At 40.3% G+C, this 23882-nt stretch overlaps 1 protein-coding gene and 1 pseudogene across 1 annotated transcript in view; both read right to left on the bottom strand.

Moving 5' to 3' along the window:
- Window positions 1-16817: 16817 nt before the first annotated feature.
- LOC102402826 lies at window positions 16818-19326 on the bottom strand (annotated as a pseudogene).
- Window positions 19327-19463: 137 nt separating this feature from the next.
- The window catches only part of OLA1 (Obg like ATPase 1), a 164085-nt gene continuing 159666 nt past the window's right edge, over window positions 19464-23882 (bottom strand). The window contains exons 10-11 of the mRNA XM_006063037.4: window positions 23305-23427; window positions 19464-19983 (exon numbers count right to left, since the gene is read on the bottom strand). Coding sequence (XP_006063099.1) covers window positions 19882-19983; window positions 23305-23427 — 225 coding nt within the window. The 3' untranslated portion in view covers window positions 19464-19881. The remainder of the gene's footprint in view (window positions 19984-23304; window positions 23428-23882) is intronic.

Here is a 23882-nt window from a genome sequence, read left to right as displayed (position 1 = left end):
TAGGACCATTCAACTGAAGATGGTATTGTTAGATAGTTAGAATAGGGAAAAGGAGTCCAAAATGGCAGTGGCTAAAAGAAAAGGAAGGGAAAAGCCCACAAAAATAGAACAGAGGAAGGTCAAAGGAAGGTCCGAGGACTGGAGTGAGGACTTCAGGTAGAACAGCACTCTTGACTAAGCCCAATTTGCATAGGGCAGGCCCAGGAGGAAGAAAAAAACATATACAAGAGGAGCCAAAGGGCTCTCTCTCTTTCTCTCTCCACACCCCCTCACTTGCTGGGGCGCTCTTCTCCTCCTGTCTTTGGATTGTCATACCCTCACGCCTTGAAGATGGATTTTCCTGCTATCTTCTAAATAAAATAGAGCTGTAACACTGAGCTGTAACACTGATTTGTCTAAGAGCTATAACATGGTCTGTCCAAGACCCAGGAGCTGTGACATGCCAAGGGGGCTTTAGTGTCCATCACTCCAAATCTTTGTTGTGACGAGACAAAGAACCGAGGAGCATACACTCACCTAATAGAATGACAATACTTTTAAGTGAATGCGAGGCAGAATCATAAATGGAAGCAGAAGGCTGCAGTGGGCCAGAAGGGCACTGAAGGGAGCCAGGCCATGCAGGACCAGAAGAGATGATCGGCGCACTTCAGCACTGGGAAAGCAGCTCCTCATGGAAAAACTACATAGATGACCAGTTATGATCCAAGATAGTTTGTACTTCAGTGATACAAAAGGATGAAATGCCATTGACATTTAATATATTAGAGCGCTGTCCCCCTTATCTTTTTCCTTCTCTTCTAAATTTGGCAGAGGATACCCTATTCTTTAAGGAGTGCAGTTATTAAAGGTAGAAGTGTCTAATTATAGGATAAGAGGAAATTATTTTGCCAGGGAGGGCAGAAGAGCTCAGGAGTCTAGGAATGGCATCCTTGGGCACTACTGTTTAATTTATAAGCTATTTATCTCCTCACTTACACCTGGCAGAAACAATTAGCCCTCGGTAATTTGTTGATCCTGTCGAGGCCCTAGGAATTGTTATCATAGTTGCCACCAATATAAATGCTATCTGAAATAAACAAAGTAGAAATGGCCTGCTATTAAATCATACCTTTATCCAGGTTGGGATTTATTTTAGTCAGGTGGAGTCTTTACCTTTTGGCGTCACTTCTATTGGTAAATCAACATGCTAATTTTCCAAGAGATTTTAAGATGCTTTCGGAGTCCTATCACAGTGCGGATCAGGGTCCTTTGCAGAAGTGCCAACGGCGCCTCAGAAATCAGGGCTGGTGGAGACACAAGTGAGAAGGCGTTGAAGGTGCAGTCTTTTAAGTTTTCAAAAAGCCACCATAACAGCAGCCTCCCCCAGCTCGCCCTCTGCAGCCCGGGCGCCCAGCTCCTCCAGGCCGACCTCGGCTCCACCCTTCGGCTTCGGCGTCTACGATCCGGAAGGGCAGACAGAATCCGGGGAGGAAAACCTCCCCTCCAGTCTGTGTGGGTCCGCATACTGTGAGGCCTGGGGCCAGCCCGGGGCCCTCCCTGGGCACCCGGCAGGCTTATCAGGGCGCCACTTGAGAAGCAGCTGGCAGACTTTCCCTGAGATATCCCCAAGTTCAAACCAGTGTGATGGAGCCAAAGGTATTTTCAGAGATGAGCTTCTTTATCCCATCTCCCCCAATTTCACTGTCTCCCCCCCACTGAAGGAGCTAGGGGTTCAGTGCTCAGAGCCATAACGGAGGCTTTAGTTAGGACAGAAAAAACGGCCAGTCTTGCTGGCTTTTGTTATTTAAAACCAAAAATTCTTAGGAGAATTCAGCCGATTTTCCAGAGAAGACTGGTTGACTAGAGAGGGATTTCCCTTGCCGGGAAAGTAAGTATTTGAGCTGGGGAAGGGAGGAGGGAAGGAACGAGGAGAGGGGGAGCGGTGGGGGGCGGGGGAGGCGTGGAGCAAGGAAAGCAGGAGTCGGGAAAAGAGGCAGGGAGGCATTCCCCGACTGCGTGTCGCGCAGAGGCCCAGGGCGGGGGCGAAGGGAAAGGTCAGCACGACCGGGACCAGGCTTCAGCCAGGGGCTCTAGGGAGCCAGGAGAAAGGGGAGCCCAGCCCGAGGCGATAGGAGCGGAGCCGACAGGGGAGCTGGAGGGAGCGGCTCCCGCCTACAAGACAGGATTCCTTTGCTCTGAGTGTCACAGAAGGACTAGCCCAGACCTCAGGTCTGGCAAGGCTGTGTGGGCGGGGATGTGGGATGTCTAAGCAGTGCCTGAGTGCACCAGCGAGCGAGAACCAGAAGAGGATCCCTGCAGCCACTTGGAAAGGAGGAGAGGGTAGTATGGTGTCCAGCCCCTCCCCGGGGGGGTGGGGGCGGGGGGCCGGATAGAGGTGGTGAGAGAACTTCAGGAAGAAGGGAGGTTATGTTTGGTTTGGTTTTCCTATCAACCTGCAAGAAAGGGATCCAAAATCAGAAATTAAATAGCTTCTTGTCAACTTGAGCTGGTGGCCTAAGATTTGTAACCAAGTCATATGTTTGGGAAATGCTTATTTCAAAAATTGAACACTTTTCCTTAATGTGGGGCTACTAAGAATTTTAATATGCTAAAATAATAGATTTTGCATCTCAGAGAAAGGATTCAGTAGATCACTTGTGTGCTGGTAAATGATCAGTAACTGACTCAGGGATCAGATCAGGGAGTAAAAACTCTGATTTGGAGCATTTGCCAGTTTCCATGGTGGAAATAATCTGAAGAGCCATCCTAGCTCCAGATCTCCCCTGGGTATTTGCCGAGGTCTTTGTTATAGTTCAACAGACCCCTGACCCCAGTCCTTCTGCTGGGACTCTCCATGGGTGAGGGCATAGTGGCTCCACAATGAACTCACATGCAAATCTGCTTTGCAGACCTGACCTAAGACTTGTCCTTTTGCATGTGTATCATTAGTTTTGATTAAAGGAAACAACGTCCTGATTCATTATAGTATTTCTGCATAATTGGGTTAAGTGATTATACCAATGCCAAGATCTATGACCTATGGGCATAACATACAGTTTGGATCCCCATGGTAGCCAGAATCCAGAATGACCATAAATGATTCTTACCTCCTGGTATTCACACCCCTAAAAAAGGGCTTCTCTGTGTAACCAGTAGGATATTTTGCAAATGAATGTGTGACTTATGAGTCTAGGTTATAAAAGCCACTGTGGGTTTTGCCTTGTCCTTTTTTGGATCACTCACTCTGGGGGAAGCCAGATACCATGTCACGCAGACTGTTGAGTAGCTCTGTGGAGGAGTCCACATGGTGAGAAACTTTGTAGCATCAATTTGCCAGGGTGAGAATTCACCGTCTCTGGAGCAGATCCTCCAGCTCTATCAAGCCTTTACTTATATGACTGCAGCCCAACTCCTAAACTTCTGAGCTGCAGAAACTATGCTAGAAAATAAATGTTTACTGTTGTTTTAAGCTGCTAAATTGGGAGGTAATTTGTTATGCTAACTTACAACTAACAGAGTACCTAATCTAAAGGAGCTTGGTAATTAGCAAGGGGGAAAAGACAGCCATGAGTATATACAAATATGGGAAACCAGTATGTGTATGATCATATACTGCCTGTTACAGGTTCTGAAAACTGGGTGGGGGGAAATGAGGTTGTACAGTTGGAGAATAAGGAGTTCCACTTGAGAAGATTTCAAGAGGGCAATTTTGGAAGAAAAGGTTTGAAGAAAGGCAGGACCAAATTTTGGGGTTTCACCTTTTTGGAGAAATCAAATTCCTGAGGAGTTGATTCAAATGTTCTTTGAAAAATGTGACATTCATTTGAAAATCCAGAATATATCTTTTGGGACTTCCTGGCAGTCCAGTGGTTAAGACTCTGCACTTCCAATGCAGGGGGCCCAGGTTTGATACCTGGTTGGAGAACTAAAATCCCACATGCTGTGTGGCAAGGCCAAATATATGTATATATATAATCTTTAGAACAACACACAAGTCAACCTGTTTTTTAAAAAGTAATTCAGTCTTATACAGTTTGTTCTTTTTTCTCTACCACCTTTTATGTTGGGTGAGAAATAACAGAGTATTTATTTATTAGGTTGACTTAAATTAAAAAGATTCAGTTCTTGGTGGGTTGGTTTCTATGCTGGAGAAATGGATATAAGCTGGATTAAAAGGAATGAGTTCTATTTAGTTGAAAGGAATAAACAAACAAAAGCCCTTCAGTCAGCCAGAGGAAATAAGTACTTTTTTCCAGTTTATTGTTTTACATTTAGCTTAGCTTTTTTTTTTTTTTTTCTTTTTTTAAAGGGAGTTTAAAACCATAGTGGAAGTCATGATGGTGTGGAAATTCTGGCTGGGATATTATCTTGGTATCTTTTCATTTTGCTTGATTCTTATTCAAGATAGTTTCAAATGGTATGGAAAGTTTGCTTAAATCAATGAGAAAATTAAAGCACATAAATTAACCAGCTGGAAGAAAAAGTACTATAAGTATAAAGTAAATGCATAAATACATTTAAAAAGATGCCCAGCCTCACAATAATTAAAGAAATGCAAACAAAACTGCAAGGAGATGATATTTTTAAAAGCCTATCAGGTTGCTAAAGACTAAAAAGTTGGATAATGCTCAGTAAATGGGAGTAAGGGGAATTTCAGGCAAATCACAGGCCAGGGGTAGGAATGTAAATTGCTACAACCATTTTAGACAGCAATTTGAAAACACCTAGCAAAATGTGAAATGCATATACCCTTTGGCATACCAATTTCATTCCTAGAAATTTATCCCAGATGTGAATGTATAAGTACAAGCTCAAGGAAATTCATTGTGGCCTTGTTAGAAATAATGAGAAAATTAGATATAGCAATGTACACAATAGAGGGCAGGCTAAATAAATAATAACACATGGAATGCTTGCCTGTTTTATGTTAGTACTATTTATTCTAAAAGCTCCTACATATGTGAAATCACGTGATCTCACAAGAACCCTGACACTTGGTTCCCTTCTTATGACGTCACAGCCACGTAAACACCACTCAGCCATCCAGAAGCCCAGGGGCAGGTCAGCTGTGCCGACACAAGGGCTACTCATGAAATAGAAGGGATAAAAGAGAATTTCAGAATGGGCTGTAGAGCATAATTTCATTTATGATTATAAAGCGTGTGTGTGCTCAGTCGTGTCCAACTCTTTGTGGCCCCATGGACTGTAGCCTACCAGGTTCCTCTGCCCGTGGAGTTTTCCAGGCAAGAATACTGGAATGGGGTGCCATTTTCTCCTCCAGGGCATCTTCCCAATTCAGGGATTGAACCTTGCACCTCCTGTTTCTTGTGCATTGGCCGCTGGATTCTTTACCACTGGTGCCACACATATATAACGTGTGCATATGTTTATATTTGTTCAGAAAATGTCTAGAAAGATAAACCAGAAAGAAACAAAGTGGGATCCCTAGGGAACTGGAAGTAGTGAAGCCAGAGAAGGGAGGAAAACCTTCCATTTTTAAATGAATACCTTCTTTACTTTTTTTAATGTACAATGCATGTGTGTATACTGTTTGCCTGGAGTCAGACAAACTGCAATGTTTGAGGGCACAGTTCCCAGGACTGCCCTTCCCATCTGATACCAACTGCATGTTTGGGGAGAGTGATTCCAAAAATCAGCCTCAAGTTTCATAATTCACTAGAAAGAAAATGAAAGTGTTAGTTGCTCAGTTGTGTGCAACACTTTGCAACCCCATGGACTGTAGCCCACCAGGCTCCTCTGTCCATGGGATTCTCCAGGCGAGAATACTGGAGTGGGTTGCCATTTTCTCCTCCAGGTGATCTTCCTGACCCAGGGATCGAACCCAGGTCTCCCACATTGCAGGCAGGTTCTTTGCCATCTGAGTCACCAGGGAAGCTTCCAATCTGATAATGCACTGCTGCTGCTGCTGCTGCTGCTGCTGCTGCTGCTGCTGCTAAGTCGCTTCAGTCGTGTCCGACTCTGTGCGACCCCACAGACGGCAGCCCACCAGGCTCCCCCGTCCCTGGGATTCTCCAGGCAAGAACACTGGAGTGGGTTGCCATTTCCTTCTCCAATGCATGAAAGTGAAAAGCGAAAGTGAAGTCGCTCAGTCGTGTCCGACTCTTAGCGACCCCATGGACTGCAGCCCACCAGGCTCCTCCCATGGGATTTTCCAGGCAAGAGTACTGGAGTGGGGTGCCATTGCTTTCTCCAGATAATGCACTAGAGGGGCTCTTATGTTTATGGCGATGGTTTACTTCAGGAAAAGGAGACAAATTAAAATCAAAGGAAGAGAGGCAGAGGGCAGAGTGTGGGAGGGTTCCAGATGTGCAGCTTCCCTTATCCTGTCCATGGAGTTAGGATGCCTTTCCCTGCAGGCATCTCCATGTACGTATGGAGTTCTGGCTACAGGGGAAGCTCACCTGAGCATCAGTGTCCAGAGTTTTCATTGGGGTTTCACTATGTAGGCATGAATGAGGGCCCATACGGTTGAGCTCAGCCCATAGGTTGATACTGTGTGACATAAGCCCCATCCTAAATTACCTGGCTGGTCTTTCTGGAAATGCCAGTCCCATGCTGTATCCAGTGTGTCCATCCTGGGCCCTACTCAAAGACAGTCCTTTCAGATAGGACACAGATTAATCCCAGAAGCTGAGGACAAAGGGCAGACCTCTCTTTGGGTGAGGCCAAATTCTTTACTGAACATTTCTATAATTAAAAGCTGGAAATAACTATGTGGTTGGTTTTCCATATGTTTGTCTGTATGCAATATAGTTTCTAAGCTGTGTCTTCACGTAAGAGGATTGAGACTCACGGATCCTGTCGATTCTTCCTCTGTGCTTTCTTAGATTCTATATTTGTCTACTTGGCATCCACTGGGCTTCCCCGATGACCCAGTGGGTAAAGAAGCTGCCTGCAGTGCAGGAGACACAGGAGACATGGGTTCAATCCCTGGGTAAGGGAGATCCCCTGGAGGAAGGCATGGCAACCCACTCCAGTATTCTTGCCTCGAGAATCCCATGGCCTGAGGAGCCTGGCGGGCTACAGTCAAAAGGGTCAAAGAGTTGGACATGACTGAGCAACTAAACAAACATACATACTTGGCATCCATTTATCACAGGGCCAGATTAATGGCCACCATTGTTGACATCTTCCTGGAGAAAACAGTAGAGGTCTGGGCCACGTTTTCCCTTTGCTGCTTCTGCCTCCTGACCAAACCTGGTGCTTCCCTGTGAGGCCCTACATGGTATGGTGAGCTTTCTTCTCTTGGGAAATGTAAGTAATCACAGTCCTCTTTCAGTGGCATTATGATTAGCCTCTCCATGTTGTCATTCAGTCACCTCCATAAATTAAAGTCCTGTGGATAAAATCAAGACAATTTGAAAACCTCTCCTCCATGGGCTTATGTTTCAAGTGGGTGATAGTCTTTACTAGTTGGCACAAGCCTGGCTCATACCTGATAGCTGGATTTAATGAACAAGTTTACAGTCATTACTCCAGTGATGCAGAAGATAAATTATTCATCTTGCTTTATGTAATTAGCACTCTATGTGGAATTTGAAAATACATTCCATAAATCACTTGTGGAAATGTGCCTTGGCCTACAAATTCTGCACCGACGGAGTTGACTGGAGGTGCTATGTCCTAACTCGGTCACTGTTCTTTTTGTCAGTCTTCCCTCCCCTCCCCCCTCCTCCTCCCTAATTCATTTAGTTAGCAAATAAGCTTGTACCTACCATCAGTAACCAAATCTGCCTTGACCAACAAAAAAGCTGAAACTTAGAATGAAGAGAAAGTGGTGCTTATTCCACCGAGGCCTGTTGCATGGTTTATTTTAGGCTCTGAGAAAATGTTACTTTATGACTGTTTTTGATTACTACAAAATGTCAGGGATTTCCTGGAGCTGGTTTTAACCCAAACACCTTAATTGTATTCTCAGGTAAAGATAAGAAAGAACAGAAAACCTGGTAAACTGAAGATGTACTTTTAGTAGTTAATTACAAATGACAATATTATCATCTTCCGTTTGACACAGTAGTTATCAAACTGAGATTCGGCCACATTTCCAGGGATACAAGGTGTAAAGATATGAATGGGTTGGAAAGGAGAAAACTGTGATAAAAATATTAAATACAGAACAAATATAAGTTTCTAGTAGTAAAAGTGAATGAAGTGCTGAAGTTATGGACAAATAAAATTTAAAATGCCAAGCCATAAAGGATGAAGACTATTTGGGGTTTTTTAATAAGACAGGTGAGCTTTCATAGCAACAATAATAAAAGAAAACCCCTAGTAACTGCCTTAGGCAATAGCAGAAGCTGTTTATGGTTGGTTTCCAATAATTCCCAAAGGCTGACTCAATTAAGAGCTCACATTCTGAACCAGAAAGGTTGAAAAACACTTTCAAGAAGAAAACTCTAAAATGGCTATTTGAGAACACTGGCATTCTCTCTTCTATATTTAGTGTAGTTTCAGTTAATGAAAAATAATTTTATTTATATTATTCCACTTAGCCAAAGTACACTAGAAAATCAGAAGAATTAAAACACTTTGCTGTTATAATTCTCTTGGATCTTTAACTATATTTAACAAGCTACTAAGAAACCATGGTTTAACAGCCAACTAGAAGATGGGGAATTGTTTTTATTGAGTCAGGATAGAAAGTGCTATAGATGCTCTTGAGCAAAGAAAGTTCTGTGAAGTCAGGTGTATCCAGAGGCTTTTAGCTGCAAGTAACAGAATACTCAGTTAGAAGCAGTTTAAACAATGAGAGCATTTAATTCTTGTAAAAAACAAGAATCTGGAAGGAGGCTGACCCAGGATTGGTTAATAGTCAGGGACCCTCCTTTGTCCATGTCTTTCTTGGCTTTCCTTTCCCACAATTCCAAACACAGTTCTTTACTAAATCTATTTTCAAATAACAAAGGAATGATGTACAGAGGAATTCACTCCAAGTCCCTCATAGCAGGAGGGAAAAGAGGGGAGCAATGTCTTGTCTTCCTCTTTACATCAGGGAGGAATTTCCACCCAAAGTTCTGCCAAGCCCCCTCCCTAGACCTTTCTACATTTCACAGGTCAGACCTGGGTCATCTGCTTATCCCTGTCCTGGCAAAGGAGAAGAGAGATTACATGATGAATTTAAACCAGTAATAATGTACTTCCTGGAGCTGGAGACCCTTACACTCTGTTGAACAAAACTGAGATTTTTTTGCAAGGAAAAAGGGGTGTGAGATGGTTATGGGTTAGTAATCAACAGTGTTTGTGATATTTAAAGGCATTCGCAGGTGCAAGGTGAGACACTGGTTCCAGGGCTTTAGCTGGCCATCACTATTCAAGGCATGCATAAGAAAGGAAATCTACCTTTCATTTGCTACACTGTTTGAATTGGGTAAAGACCTTAGTGAAACCAGACATCAGACATGCCTTCAGAGGAATTAAGCCACAGGACAGGCTCCTTGCTTGGAAATAAAACTTGGCCAAATCTAACACAATTCTTCATTACATCTATTTTCAAGTAAAAAAGGAATGATATCCCAGAGGTCGCTGGAATTCAGCCCCAAATGATACAAATACAATAAGCCAAATGGCTGAAATCACTTAAAAAATTTGACCAAAGCAAATATGCTTGCTCTCACGCTGTGATCAGAAGGGCTGCAAACTGAAGGCTTTGTTCAAAGCAGAGAGAGCAGTGAATTCTAAAGATGAGGGTCTTCAGAGGGGGCCGAAAGATATTAGTAAACAGGCTTAGTTAATCCACTCAGGCAAGAGTCACAAGAGTCCGAGGGGTGCTCTCTGGTCTGCACTGTCATGAGATTTCAAAGGATTGAAATGAAAGACTATGAACTGTATACACACACACACACCCATAACTCCATTTATATCGTTGATAGCAGCAGGCGTGACTGCTATTCTGTACTGAGACTGAAACTTTTGAAAAGGGTAGTTACTCTAAACAGAAACTACTCAGATTGGGCAGTCTTCACGAGAGAAAGAACTGAGGAATCTTCCCACAAAAATAGAAAGAGAAAACAAAGAGCTTCCTAAGAGATGACCTTAAATGCTGGTATTTCCTATTCCCTGGAAAAAGGTAAAAAGAGCAGGCGCACAAGGGGAAGAAGATGCCCTTCCCCCAGGACTGACACTCAGCTGGTGCCCTGTCCCTGCTGAAACTGGAATGCTCCTCCACCTCCCCACGACCCAATAGATAAAGGATTAATGAATGAAGGCTTACAGGAGTCTGTTGTAGCCCATGGAAACTTGGTTAAAAACAAAACAAATCAAAGGGGCAAGTTGAAGAGGGCTGTGGAAAAGCTTCTACTAACCCTTCAAACCTACTCTCTTCACACACCCTCTGTCATGGCTTTGATCCAAACATCATTGGGAAAACAAACTACGTCTCTCCTCAGGCTCTCACTGTCTTCTCTTCTCTGCCAGTGGGGGAAGCATTCTTGTGTCTACCAAAGGCCAGTCCCTCCGCCTGGGCTCCCCAGATCGAACCCACCCACCCCATACCCTCTTAAAACTACACCTCTTCCTCTTCTTTCTCTCTTTCCTCACCAGCCTCAAACTCTCCTTCTATCCAGGAGCATACCTATCAACACCCAGACATGCTCTAGTATTTCCCATCACACAAAACCAAAAAACCTACCAACCAACCAAAAAACCCTTATGCCTGAACATCTCCTTCCAGCCTCTATCCCATTTTTCTTGTTTCCTTTATGGAAAAACTTCTCAAAAGAGTAATCCCGACTTGCTTCAAATGAAACAGAGCTTGTCAACCAACATTTGCTTTCTGGAATTTGCTTCTCCTGGATGCTCCGTCCATACTCCCCACCCTTTTTTTTTTTTAACCTCATTAGCTGCTTCTCTCCTTGAGCTCTGGAGAGGCTCATTCTTGGGCTCTTTCCTTTCTCTTTTTAGCCTGGTGATCTATTCTAATCCTCAGGTTTTGCATGCCATCCATATAGTGATGATTTTATTGATAAATTTTTGTATCTGCGCTTCAGGCTTTCTTCTGAGCTTCAGATGTAGGTAGTGGCCAACTTGAGATCTAGCCATCTTGAACTTACATTTTAAAAACTATTTATTTGACTGCACTGGATCTTAATTGTGGCCTGCAGGATCTTTAGTTATGGCATGTGAAATCTTCCCTCCTAGCTCAGTCAGTAAAAAGAATGCCTGCAATGCAGGAGACCTGGGTTCGATTCCTGGGTTGGGAACATCCCCTGGAGAAGGAAATGGCAATCCACTCCAGTATTCTTGCCTGGAGAATCCTATGGACAGAGGAGCCTGGCAGGCTACAGTCTATGGGGTTGCAAAGAGTCGGACACGACTGAGCAATAAGCACACAGCACACACGTGTGAACTCTACTTGTGGCATGCGGGATCTTATTCCCTGACCAGGGATTGAATCCAGGCCCCCTGCATTGGAAGCACAGAGTCTTTACTACTGAACTGAAAGGGAAGTCCCTTGCACCTACGTTTAAAACATTTTAAAGTTGGGTGGTTTCTTATTGTTGAGTTTTAAGAGTTCTTTGTATTTTGCGTAGCAGTTCTTTGTATTTTGGGTAGCAGTTCTTTACCAGATATATCTTCTGCAAGTATTTTCTCCCAGTCTGCGGCTTGTCTTCTCATTCTCTCGACAGTGTCTCTTACAGAGCATCATTTTTGAATTTGAATGCAGTCCAGCTCATTGATGGATTGCCATCTCCAGTGTTGTATCTAAAATATCGTCACCATACCTAAGGTGATGCAGATTTTCTCTCCTATGTTATCTTCTAGGATTCTTATAGTTTTGCATTTTACATTAAGGTCTGTAATCCACTTTGAGTTATTTTTTGTGACGGGTGTAAGGTCTATGTCAGGATCCTTTTTTTTTCAGTATGTGGATGTCAGTGGTTCCAGCACCATTTGAAAGGTTTGTTGAAAATCTTTGCTGTTGCTCCTTTTTCCTTTGTAAGTGGTCAGTCGACTGTGTCTCATGTGGGTTTATTTCTGGGCTCTCTGTTTCATTAATCTATTTGTCTATTCTTTCACCAGTATCACCCTGTTTTGATTATTGTAGGTTTATAGTAAATCTTAAAGTTGGGCAGTATCACCTACATTCAAAAGATTCTCCATTTCCACCCTTATACATCCCATACCAGCGCCTCTCACAGGCCTTTCCCATCTCAGTAAGTGGCACCACCACGCATCTACTTGCTCAGAATAAAAACCTAGGAATCATTCTCAATTCTCCACTTCCCACCTCTCATCCATTCCATCAGTGTGTCTTGTGAATTCTTCCAATAAGCAGATCAAATCAAGCTGCAGCTTTCCATTTCTTCTTAGTTCAAGTCAAGCGTCACTCTCACTGGTACCTTCTATAACTGACCTCTCCCGTGTCCTGCTCTAAAGTCAGTGAACCCCTCACCCGCTTATCTTAAAAAAAAAAAAAAGCAGGAATAAGGATTTATCATATACTTTTTTACATTCAGCCTTAAATGAAAACACAGCCAGTCTAAGCACAGTGGGTTTCTATGCGCTCTGTTGAAATCAGTTGGAGATAAAGAGTTGAGGCTAAATTCCTGAGGAGGAAGGGTAAAGCCCGAGACCTTCACTGTCCACTAGAGCAGCCACCAAGGCACATGTGGCTGCTGGGCACTGGAAATGCGTCCAGTTTAAGCTGAAGTGTTGTAGGTATAAAATACACTCCAAATTTCAAAAACTTAGTATGAAAAAAATTGAAAGTGACTTACAATTTTTAGGTTGATTAGATATTAAAATGATAAAACTAGATATATTGGGTTAAATAAAATACTGTATCAAAATGCATTTATTTAAAAATGTGGCAGTTGGAAAAATCTAAGTCACATACATGGCTCACAGTATTCTTCTACTGGTCAGTAACACATGCTGGGTGCCACTCTCTAACCTCCAACATTCCCCTTTCCTACCCCCGGGATCTCTTTGGGAATGACGGCAGATGGGTCAAGATTCTAGGTGATTTTTGAAAATATAAACCAGATTGTAGATCTGTATAGTTTAAAACTCTTTAATCTAAGAGCCAATCTGACTTTTATCTAAGTCAGAATAAGATGTCAGAACTTTCTCATGCGTGGAAGGTCCTGCATAAGCAAGAACCTTTTACTCACTACACTTCAGCCACTCCAGCCTCCATTTCTCCCAAACTCCAGGTCCTTTCCTGCCTCCCAACCTCTGCATTTGCTCCTATTCTGCCTGGGATGCTTGTGCCCTGCTTGTTTTGACGGCTGCATATTTTTCCTTCTCCACGTCTTGGCTTAAAGGAATACATGAAAAAAAAAATAAATAAATAAAGGAATACATGAGAGTTCTCAGATATGATGTAATTCTAGATGCATTTTTATTCATCCACTGCCTTTAAAACATTAATTCAGTTATTTGGGTGAAAACTGCCTAACAACTGTAATCCCATTTATGTAAAACCATACTTATATGTTGCAAAGTGTCAGACATGACTTAGCAACTGAACGTGATATGCAGATGTATACATATATGTAAGTACAATGATAACTATTTGCAAGAATACACACCAAACAGTTAACTGAAGGCTACCTCTGTGACCATACTATACATATCACTCTGCCACTTACTTTTTCACAAAGCAAAGTGAATAAGACATCTTCCTATGCTGCTCATATAGATTACTTTATTCTTTTTAATGGCTGAAGGTATTCTTTTCTATGGATGTTTTAGAATTCATTTCACCATTTTCCTATATGGATGAATATTTAAATTGTTTCCAATTGTTTTTGCTGTTACAATGGAATTTTATTACAGCTGATATAGATTTCAATTCTTTGGACCACAGAAAATAATTTACTTTCTCATCTATAAGAATGAGTCTTTTATCATAGTTTCTGAGATACATCCCATTCAACTGTGACTGTGTCCATCTTAAGCATTAACAATTTTTTTGTCTATAGTTTATATACTGATATCATTACTAACCAACATCTTTAAAAATTTATAAAGTTTGTAAGTACTTTACAAAGACTCAACATTGCCAGTAACTCTTTGGGTATAAGGGCTGTACCAAGCAATCATTTAATGGAGGGGAGAATTTTCTTTCTAAAATTGAGGTATAACTTAGATATAGTACTCAAGTCTTGACTGTACAGCTGGATGAAAATGTACATATGTGCTGAGTGGCATGTACGACCTAGTTCCCTAAGCAGGGATGGAAACATGCTCTCTGAAGTGAAAGTGCTGAGTCTTCGTCACTGGACCACCAGGGGAAGTGCCAAGTAGGATACTTTTCAAGCTGTTTTTTCTTCAAATTTCCACATTCTTCACTTCTTTAGGATAAATACTCCTTTATGATTCTCATGGTAATAATAATTTGAAGGAGAGAGGATAAGGTGAAGAAACAGAGGCACCACAAGGGTCTGTTGGATATTCTATTATCTCTACGCATCCCCAGTCATTTATTTTTAGAAAATGCTCACGGATATCCTAGGCTGGATTAATGGGAAAATCATGGACTGCTGAAACCTTTGGTGTTTATATGATTCAGGCCAGCAGAATTTCCATTCTACCCTCCCAAACTTGTTACTATTCATTAAGGCCCAACGGGGTCATTCAATGCAAATAATGCTCTACTGTACTGGTTTAAAAATTTAAAAAAAAATTTTTGGACAAATAATGAGCTGTGTTATTTGGTTAAGGGATTTAACTTTCTTGTGTCTTTACAAAGAGAGTAATAATGAGAGAGCAACAGGCCGTGGGCAGATCGTCAGTGACCTCAACTGCCAGCTGGAGACGTCTGGATCTCCTTAGCCTTTCTTTTCCCCTTGCTGTCCAAAACCCCCTATGGTAGTTCAGTTTACATTGTGTTGAATGGGATTTTGTGGCTATTCTGAAAATGTAATAACCAATTTCTGTGTGAAAATTTCAACTTCCAAATATAGAATTTATAATCTTTGCAACACAGTTTATTATTTTATGACTTGTAATTATGGTTAGCATTATTTAATCTTCCTGCTCCTCAGTTACTTCTTATTTATAGGATAGGTAAGTTAAGCAAGATATTCTGAAATAACATTTTCAGCCTCGGAATTCCATGATTTAGATGAAGTCTTGGCATGCTATTAGCAAAATATCCACATTCATCACTCAATGCAACTATTTCCTCTTTCAGAATATTCTTTAGCAACAATAAAGAATTAATATTTCTTCTACAGGACAGGTATTTAAGAAATACACGCTCTATAGTCTTCTTGTGTGTGGTTCATAAGGCCTATTTAAGAGTGGTTACACTTTGGGGTGATGTTAAAGGTAAGGAGAAGGCAATGGCACCCCACTCCAGTACTCCTGCCTGGAGAATCCCATGGATGGAGGAGCCTGGTAGGCTGCAGTCCATGGGGTCGCTGAGGGTCAGACACGACTGAGCAACTTCACTTTCACGCATTGGAGAAGGAAATGGCAACCCACTCCAGTGTTCTTGCCTGGAGAATCCCAAGGACGGGGGAGCCTGGTGGGCTGCCGTCTATAGGGTCACACAGAGTCGGACACGACTGAGGCAACTTGGCAGGGGCAGTAAAGGTAACTATATGGTATTTACATTTATTGTGTGGTGGTTATGTATCTGGAACTCTCTTTAGTCCTTTTCCACTAGGCCAGTTAATCTATGATCTTCGTTATACATGTGAAGAGTGGAAGAGAGGAGGAGTAATTTACAGAAGGCAACGCTGAAGCAGTAGCGGTGGTGCCTGATCCAGATTGGACTAGAAGCTCTTTCCACCCAATACATCTGTGCTCGTAACAGAACAGAAGGTATAAATTCCAAAGAAGGTATAATGGAGACAAGACCAGGCAATGTCTGTATGTGCCTAGGTAAAAAGCCAGCTGCTACAAAAGAAATATGGTAGCTCGAATACAGTAGCTTAAAGAACAGTACAGTTTATTTCTCTTTCACGTACCAGTCCCAAGGGAAGCAGTCAGGGCCTGTGTGCTCTGCTCACCAGAGTCCTTCAGAGATGCAGGTTCCTGCCATACCTCTGCTCTGCTGTCCACTAAGGTGCTGTCTTTGTTTGCATGATTAACAGTGGGTTTTCTGGGAGGAAAGGAGCTCCTGAGGGGAGGGGTTTCCAAGGTCTTAAGGCATTCATTCACATTCCTCTGACAAGAACTTAGTCACATGACCTCCACCTAGCTGCAGAGTCTGCCTGATAGTCTGTCTGCAGCTGGGTGGGTGCCCAGCCATTCACTATTTAAACTATAAAGAAAGAATGCCCTGTGGTAGACAACTAGCATACCCTCCTGTAAAGTCATTTTCTCACAATAAAATCCACATAGGATGGATGAGATAACCTGCAAATAACCTTCCTCAAACAAATAGTTTATATTTATGATCTAGAGAGTAAAGTTTTATAAAACAATACCAACAGGACTAGGAACATGTGATTGAAAATTAAATGGAGATTTGTTCTACTCCTTATACTCTAAGGCAACAGATGGCTTATTTCACCAGAAAAAAATGGCAATTTGCATGCAGGCCAGAAGGACCAAAGAAATTGAACATATCATATTTATCCCTCTTTTCCACCCTCCTGAGGCAAGAGACTGCACTGGATGGGCCCCATGGGCCCTCCCTGCAGGCCACAGACACAGGCCCCTGATGACAGGTTCTTCCCTCCTTGGTTGCTTGCCAAAGCATGAAAGCACCTCTACTATCTGTTAAGAAAGCAGATACAGAATGCTCCCCTGGAGTGGTATCAAAATAGGGTTTGAGCCAAGCCCAAAGTGAAGTTATAAAGGTGATATGATAAAAACGAAATGAAAATGCTATCAGGAACTTCTGGTTTTTTTGGTTTTACAGATTTATTTTCAAAGAGCAAAAACACTTAAGACAATTTAAATACAAGTCTAAACAGAATTACTCTCAAAGTCAGCAATGATGCAGAAATGTGTTCTCACTGCCAGACACTCGCCAGCATCTTCTGAGCCTTCTCTCAGTGAGGAAAAGGGGTCTGATATTTTCTTCATATACATCCTTCTTATCTGCAATGTGATCTACAATTTCTTGTGCGCACATTAACTTCTCCGCATCTATATCAGGAATTTCAAACCCAAATTCATCTGCCATGGCCATGATAATCTCCACTTGGTCCAAACTGTCTAAGCCCAGGTCTTTCATAAAATGGGAATTTACTGAAAGCTTTTCTGGGTCAATCTTGTCATAGAGTTTCAAGACGTAAAGAACACGGTCCTTGATTTCCCTCCAATGTCAAAGGTGGTGCGTCGCTATACTGGCGGCACAGCTGTGTAACTCTGCCTGGAACCTGCGTGAGCACCAAGGCCGGCAGCGGAGCCCCAGGCCTCGTCCGGGTCTCCGCCGCGAAGAGGGTAGTGCTGAGCGGCCGAGCCGCGGCTAGCATGCGGAGCCTGGGCAGTGGCGCGAAGGCCGTGGGAACACAGGCGCCGTGCGGACACAGGTGCAAAGGACACGAGTTGCCATGGCTATGCTGACCCAGGATCTCGGGAACTTTTTAAAATCAAACTTCTCTTACCAAAAAATCTGATTAAGATGGATCTATAGATAAGTAAAAAAAAGTCACTTATAATCCTAAAAATACATGAACTATCACCAATATTAAAAGGGGGGAACCATGAAGATATAGGTATATACCCAGTTATCTACATGCAAAAGTTCTTGGAATTCTCAACTTTTGTAGAAAATAAAAATTTGTACACACATACAGAATACTGTAGGACTTCTAACCAAATTAAACATCTCCAGCATTTCATTTCAGCCCTAATGAAGGCAGTTACTTCAAAACGAACTCCTGTCTCTTATTAAAACTTCTATTCTGCAATGTGCAAATATCACATTAGAAGTTAAGAGAAAGTAAAATTACACAATCTTGAAGCCTTTCAAATGAGATTCCAAACTTCTTTAAGACATCTATGCAGTTTATTTTGGAGAGGACTCAAAAGCAAGAGATTGGATTTCTTCTTATATTGGTGAAATCCCAAACAATCCACAAATCTCTACATTTCTCCAATTCAGAAGAATAACAGGAATTTTCACTGCAAACTTGGTCAACTGCACCTGTACCCTAGTTTCACTTATGTTTTACTTAATCCTTAAAAAAAAAAAATTTTTTTTGTTCACTTAATTTTATTATTTCCCTGCTGCAGTTCTGATTTTTATGTTAGCAAAAGAGTATCAGTATCTGATTCTCATAAAGAACATACTCAACTAAAGAGCTTCTAAACTGTATTCATTACTCAATCAAATCCTCTTTAAGCACCCTTTCCTCTTTATAGCAAGTGAAAGAAGTGAAAGTGTTAGTCACTCAGTTGCGTCTGACTCTTTGTGACCCCACCAGGGGTCCTCTGTCCTCTGTAGCCCACCAGGCTCCTCTGTCTATGAATTCTCCAGGCAAGAATACTGGACTGGGTTGCCACTCCCTTCTCCAGGGGATCTTTCTGACCCAGGGATAGAACCCAGGTCTCCTGCATTGCAGGCAGATTCTTTACCATCTGAGCCACCAGGGAAGCCTTCTTTATAGCAAACTGCCCTTAAAATCACTTCTTGCTTTTTGTGCTACATTAAGTAACTTTCAATGTTAAGTTTATGTGTATTTTTACCTTTAATGTAACAAAATAACACAGTAGAGGCAAGAGCTGGCCTACTTGGGGGTCTGCACTTAACTGAAATGATCCTCTGATCACAGAGGAGCACAAAAGGGCCATGGGTAGGGACAAGGGCAGCCTTGCAGGAGTATTAACTGGGAGAGAAAGGGAGGGTTCAGGGAGGAACCCTACGACTGTCACCATAAGAGAAGAAGGCTAAGTGGCAAACGATCTCCAGATAACTACTTAACCATATTTTTCTTTCAGAATTTTCTGCTACAATTTTATAAAGTGCTTAACTTGCATATGCTCAAGTTTCAACTCATCTTAAAATATTTTAATAGCAAGTATTTTAAAAGTTTTATAATTTTCAAGATCTAATCTTTTTAGTAACTAATTTTTATACTCACTACTGAATCGAAACAAAATTATAACTCATCAGATATGAATGGGTTAGTTTTCACAACAATTTCATCACAATAATTTCAAAGGAATGATTAAAAATGAACATTCTCTCCAATATGGTCAGAACAACAACAACAACAAGAAGAAATCCTCTAATTTTTGAGGTAGAATTTTTCCCCAGCACTGTTTTCTTTCTGGTCATAGTCACCTAGGATATATCTTCTGTGATATCATTGCTATCATCTTTTAATAAATGTCTATCTACAAATTAATTAACTTTCTGGAGACAAATCCCTGGTAGGCTATTCTTCTGATTCCTATGAAAGACCCACTTTTAAGATACAATTGCAGCTGCCCCACACGCTAGTTACTGTGTCATACGCACGCCTTAAAATTCTGTAATCAGCAGCCGCCAGGTGCCGTATCGCATTCAGCACACCACAGTCAGTCAATACAGACATCCCCAAACACACCAAGGCTGGTTTTGTCAAATGTTTTATTGAGTGTAGACATCTGGAGTACTGTAAAACATGCATTATCTGTAGATTCAAAAAGGAGCAAGCCACATTGTCCTCTCTGTCAAATGTGTCAGGCTTGGCATACATGATGGAGATTAATGAAGTATCATGAGAGTAATATGGTTCCTGAAAAGCTTCTACAATTTGGAGTAGGGTCTTAATCACGTGAAAAGCAAAGCTGTTCACATTTGGTGAACTTGCATCTCATTGGAGGTACACAGTATTTTAATTTTAAAACAAATAAAAATAATTGTTTGTAGAAGATTCCCATCATCCCAACTTTACCTGCCCTTTCAGTTTTCAGAAATTTTAATTAAAAAAAAAAAAAAAAGTATATGCCTTTTGGAAGTTGTACATTTATCTGAGCACTAATTAAAATTTATTTCTTCTTCGGTTGCTGAGGTGTATTAAATTTGAAGAAGATAATATCTCCATCTTCAACAATATAATTTCTGCCTTGTTGTCTGTACTTTCCAGCAGCCTGTAAATAAGAAATACAAAGGAAATATGTTAGTTTACAATGAAATATATAAGGTAAATGGTAGGAGCACATGCAAAAAGTATTCCACATCTTGGGTCAGATTAAAGAAAAAAAAAAATACAGGAAGGCACACAAGTTCAAAACTAGACTTGGAGCAAAGTATTCGTGATTTGGGCAGCACTAGATTTTCCATACATACATAATCATAATGTATTCTCCACTAAATTGTTGGTACATAAATGTAATTATACCAATATCATTAAGTTTCATTACATGCTGTTTATGGTACATTTCTGATGTGTCTGCAAACATCCGGCAAGTCACTGTAACAAACAGATCAAACCAGGCAGGAAAAAAAGATTATATAGCTAGGTTAAAGCTGCAATATTTACTTAAAGATATTCTTTGGTGATACTGATGATGCCAAAGACACAGCATGCTACAAGTATCAACTGTAATTACAGATTTTAAATTGCTTCTTTGTAGTTTTTAACTTGACAATGGCCGTACACAGTGGTGTATACTAAAATTCAACACACAGAAGTTTACTGACTAATGGCCCTAGTTACAAGCAGACTCTTAACAGGTTGGAAATGCGAAGATAGGTATTTTTTTCCACTTGTAAATCAGTCGGCAAAGCAACTGATTCCACCTGCTGGCACGCAGATCAAGATGAGCAATCTTCTGGTGATTCTTATACAAATAAGCAGCAGTTGCACAGAGACTCAGGCTCACTGCGGGGCACAGCACACACACTTCATCCTCAGCACAACAGGTCTTCAGTATCTACGCATCCACACTGAACACTGCACACCACCAACCCTGTCCTGCGTGGCCTGACGTCAACCACTCGACACTGGGGACCTGAGGGTCTTTCAGAAAAACAAAAAATTCTCAAAAGTATTTTCCTTCTGCTAGAATTTATCGAGAACACAAAACCTTTGACCAACAAGATTAGTACTTCCCTTTGAAGCTATTGATAAGAATGTTCAAAGTCAAGTGCAATTATACTAACCAGAAACAAGACTAAGATCATACATCTGAGGTTAAAATCAACAAACCAGGTCACAGAGCCCTAGTAAGCATATTACAATTATCTAGACCACATATAAAAATCACCTACTAAGTGCTTTTAAAAATGAAGCTAATTTTTAAAAAGTCAACATACCCTAACATTTTAAAAGGCATACACACACACACACACACACACACACTACTCTTATATGATTTTTTCCAAAGTTGTGATGTATGGAAGGCTGTGCTATGTGTGCTACTTGTCTTGAGAATCTAAAGTCCAATGTTATAAAACTATATAGACAAGTTAAATCAAATACATAATTGGCATGACATATTGAGTGTAAGTTTATATACTTTGTTATGACTCAAGTTTACTACTAATTAAAGGTGACAGTGTTCCTTTAAATTCTCTAGAGACCATTTAATCCATTTCCACTGCTATCAGAAACACTGGTTGGAAAAAAAAATCAATACCCATTTGTGAATCTTGAGTATGTATTAAACAAGACACGTCTAACCAGTTCATTTGCACTTGAAAGCAGCCATCTGTAGAAGCCAGCTTTGCCTAAGCAGATATGATTGCTAATAATGTGATATCCCTGTAGACTACAAAGCCCACACAGAGCTATTCAGTATATAGTTCACAGCACTGGCATTAAATTAGTTATGCTGCACTGATGTTTGAAATACATATACATACATACACATATACACAATCTTGCTCTCAAACCTAAAACTTATGTGATAATATGCAAGTATTTGCTGAATAAAAGAAATTCATAAATGCTTTATTTAATTTGGAGTTCAAATTTTGAAATGTTAGTTTTGGAAATTAAAAAAGAAAAAAAAAGCCTAAAATACTTAATGGTATTCTAAGCTGAAAAGCCAGAGGTCAACCTTTTCCAGTTTATTGCATAAAACTTCCTAGTTATTGTTAAGCATTTCTACAAGCAGGCAACATTTTTTTTTTTACTGTATATTATAAAATTTCTGTATTGTTAAAGGAAGTATTCAGAATTTATATAACTTTCAAGTTTATAAATTACAACATAGACATCTATTAAGGGTTGGTAAAACAGGCTTATCCCATGAGAAAATAAAAAAGCAGCATCTGATTTCTGAATTCTAGTAATAGAAAAGTATCCTTATTTTAACCTTTAGTCTATGAAAAATATACATGCCAGCATGACATAACATGTTGAAAAATAATCTGAGAGTTTTCAAGTCTAATTAGTATTCTTGACAAAGTTCAATCTTAACACACTGAACTTGCATATCTAACTATCGCCACAGATGACAACACTGAGAAGTTAATGACTTTGTTTAGTATAAAGTGTAACTTCTTTCACGCCTTTAAAAAAAACAAAATGGCTCTCATTCCACATTGAATCAACTACACCAAGATTTCCTCCTTCTCTTCCTGGGCTTTCAACAATTCTATTATAGTCCTGCTGTTCCATATGATCTCTCCAATGATACCAATGAGAATAAACTTGAAATAAACTTTTTTGGATTTCTTTAAAATTAGGAAATATACAAGACTGCTCTAAAAATTTTTTTAAAACATTTTCTATACTAGTCTTCAAATAACAAATTAAAGGTAAAGACGCCTGCTTATAATGTCAGTTTACCTCCCTGACCTGTCTGTTGATTAGAGTTGACACACCTACTGGATTTTGCTAAGTAAACCTAATAAAGTCAAACAAAATCAAGTCTGTAACAGAGTTTACATTAAAAGAAATCATTCATTACGTCTGTATAACACAGCTTCACTATTAGTGGATGCAAACTAAATTATACTTATTAGCTAAAATAAAGCACAATTTTGGACCTGCCCTCTAGTGTTGAGAAAGCAAATTAAGCTCTCAGAGATCTTTTTTAAAAAAAGTACAACCATGAAGTTCAGCAAAAACAGGTTTTATTTGACTAAATTTACATTGTTTTCCTTGAATTAACCCATATACATATACATACTACTTTTATTTCAGATATTCAAGTATAATAAGTGCAAGTTTTCACGGTCATCAGTGAACAAATTCTTTGAAATTATTGATAACTACTTAAAGCCAGCTTTAAAATTTCTTTTTCAGTTTTAGAAAAACACCACAAAATTAATAACAATTTATACATTTAAAAAACTGCCTAAAAGTATGTAAATATCTATGGCTCAGTTGATAGTACATACAGTTGATAGTTAACATTAACGCTGACACAGTTTAAAAGATCGTTATCATTCATTTGAATCATGAGTATCTTCATATCAGCAAAAATTATTAAGTATGAAACTAGAAAATAATTCCTTACCTTGACTGCATTTTCAGAACCTTCCTCTTTAAAATCTTCGTATTTCATTACTTCAGCCATAATGAATCCTTTTTCAAAATCTGTGTGAATCTTTCCTGCAGCTTGAGGAGCCTTCGTCCCTTTCTTTGAAAGGAAGACCAGGGAAAACTAATTGCATTTAAGATGACTGACTGAAAGCGTAGAGTTTCTTTTGTTTTATCTGCAGTTGGGTTCAACTTAAACTTAGTTTAATAACAGTTAAGATGTCTGATATACAATTAGAACATTTTCAATATAGGGCACTATCTGTGCAGCAGATTTAGCACAGACAAATCAGTAGATGTTAAAGAAGTGTAGCTTTGTTTTTCCTAACAGTCATCCACAGATTTATCGATTTAGATGCAGTGGCCTGGTTTGGTGTAGGTTTCATTTCGATTTTCTATTCTTCACGGTGGTAAAAAAAAAAAAGGATTTTAAAAGTAGCTTTCAAGCTGAATTATCAAAGGTTTTAAAAAGATAAAAAGCCTTGAAAATTTCAGCTCATCTAAAGAACATATAAAAATCAATATATAAAGGGACATTTTTAAGATATTTCCAAC

Source organism: Bubalus bubalis, chromosome 2 (genome assembly GCF_019923935.1).
Source record: "Bubalus bubalis isolate 160015118507 breed Murrah chromosome 2, NDDB_SH_1, whole genome shotgun sequence".
Taxonomy (NCBI): domain Eukaryota; kingdom Metazoa; phylum Chordata; class Mammalia; order Artiodactyla; family Bovidae; genus Bubalus; species Bubalus bubalis.
The sequence above is the reverse complement of the archived record's forward strand: the minus strand, read 5'-3'. Positions and strand labels throughout refer to the sequence as shown.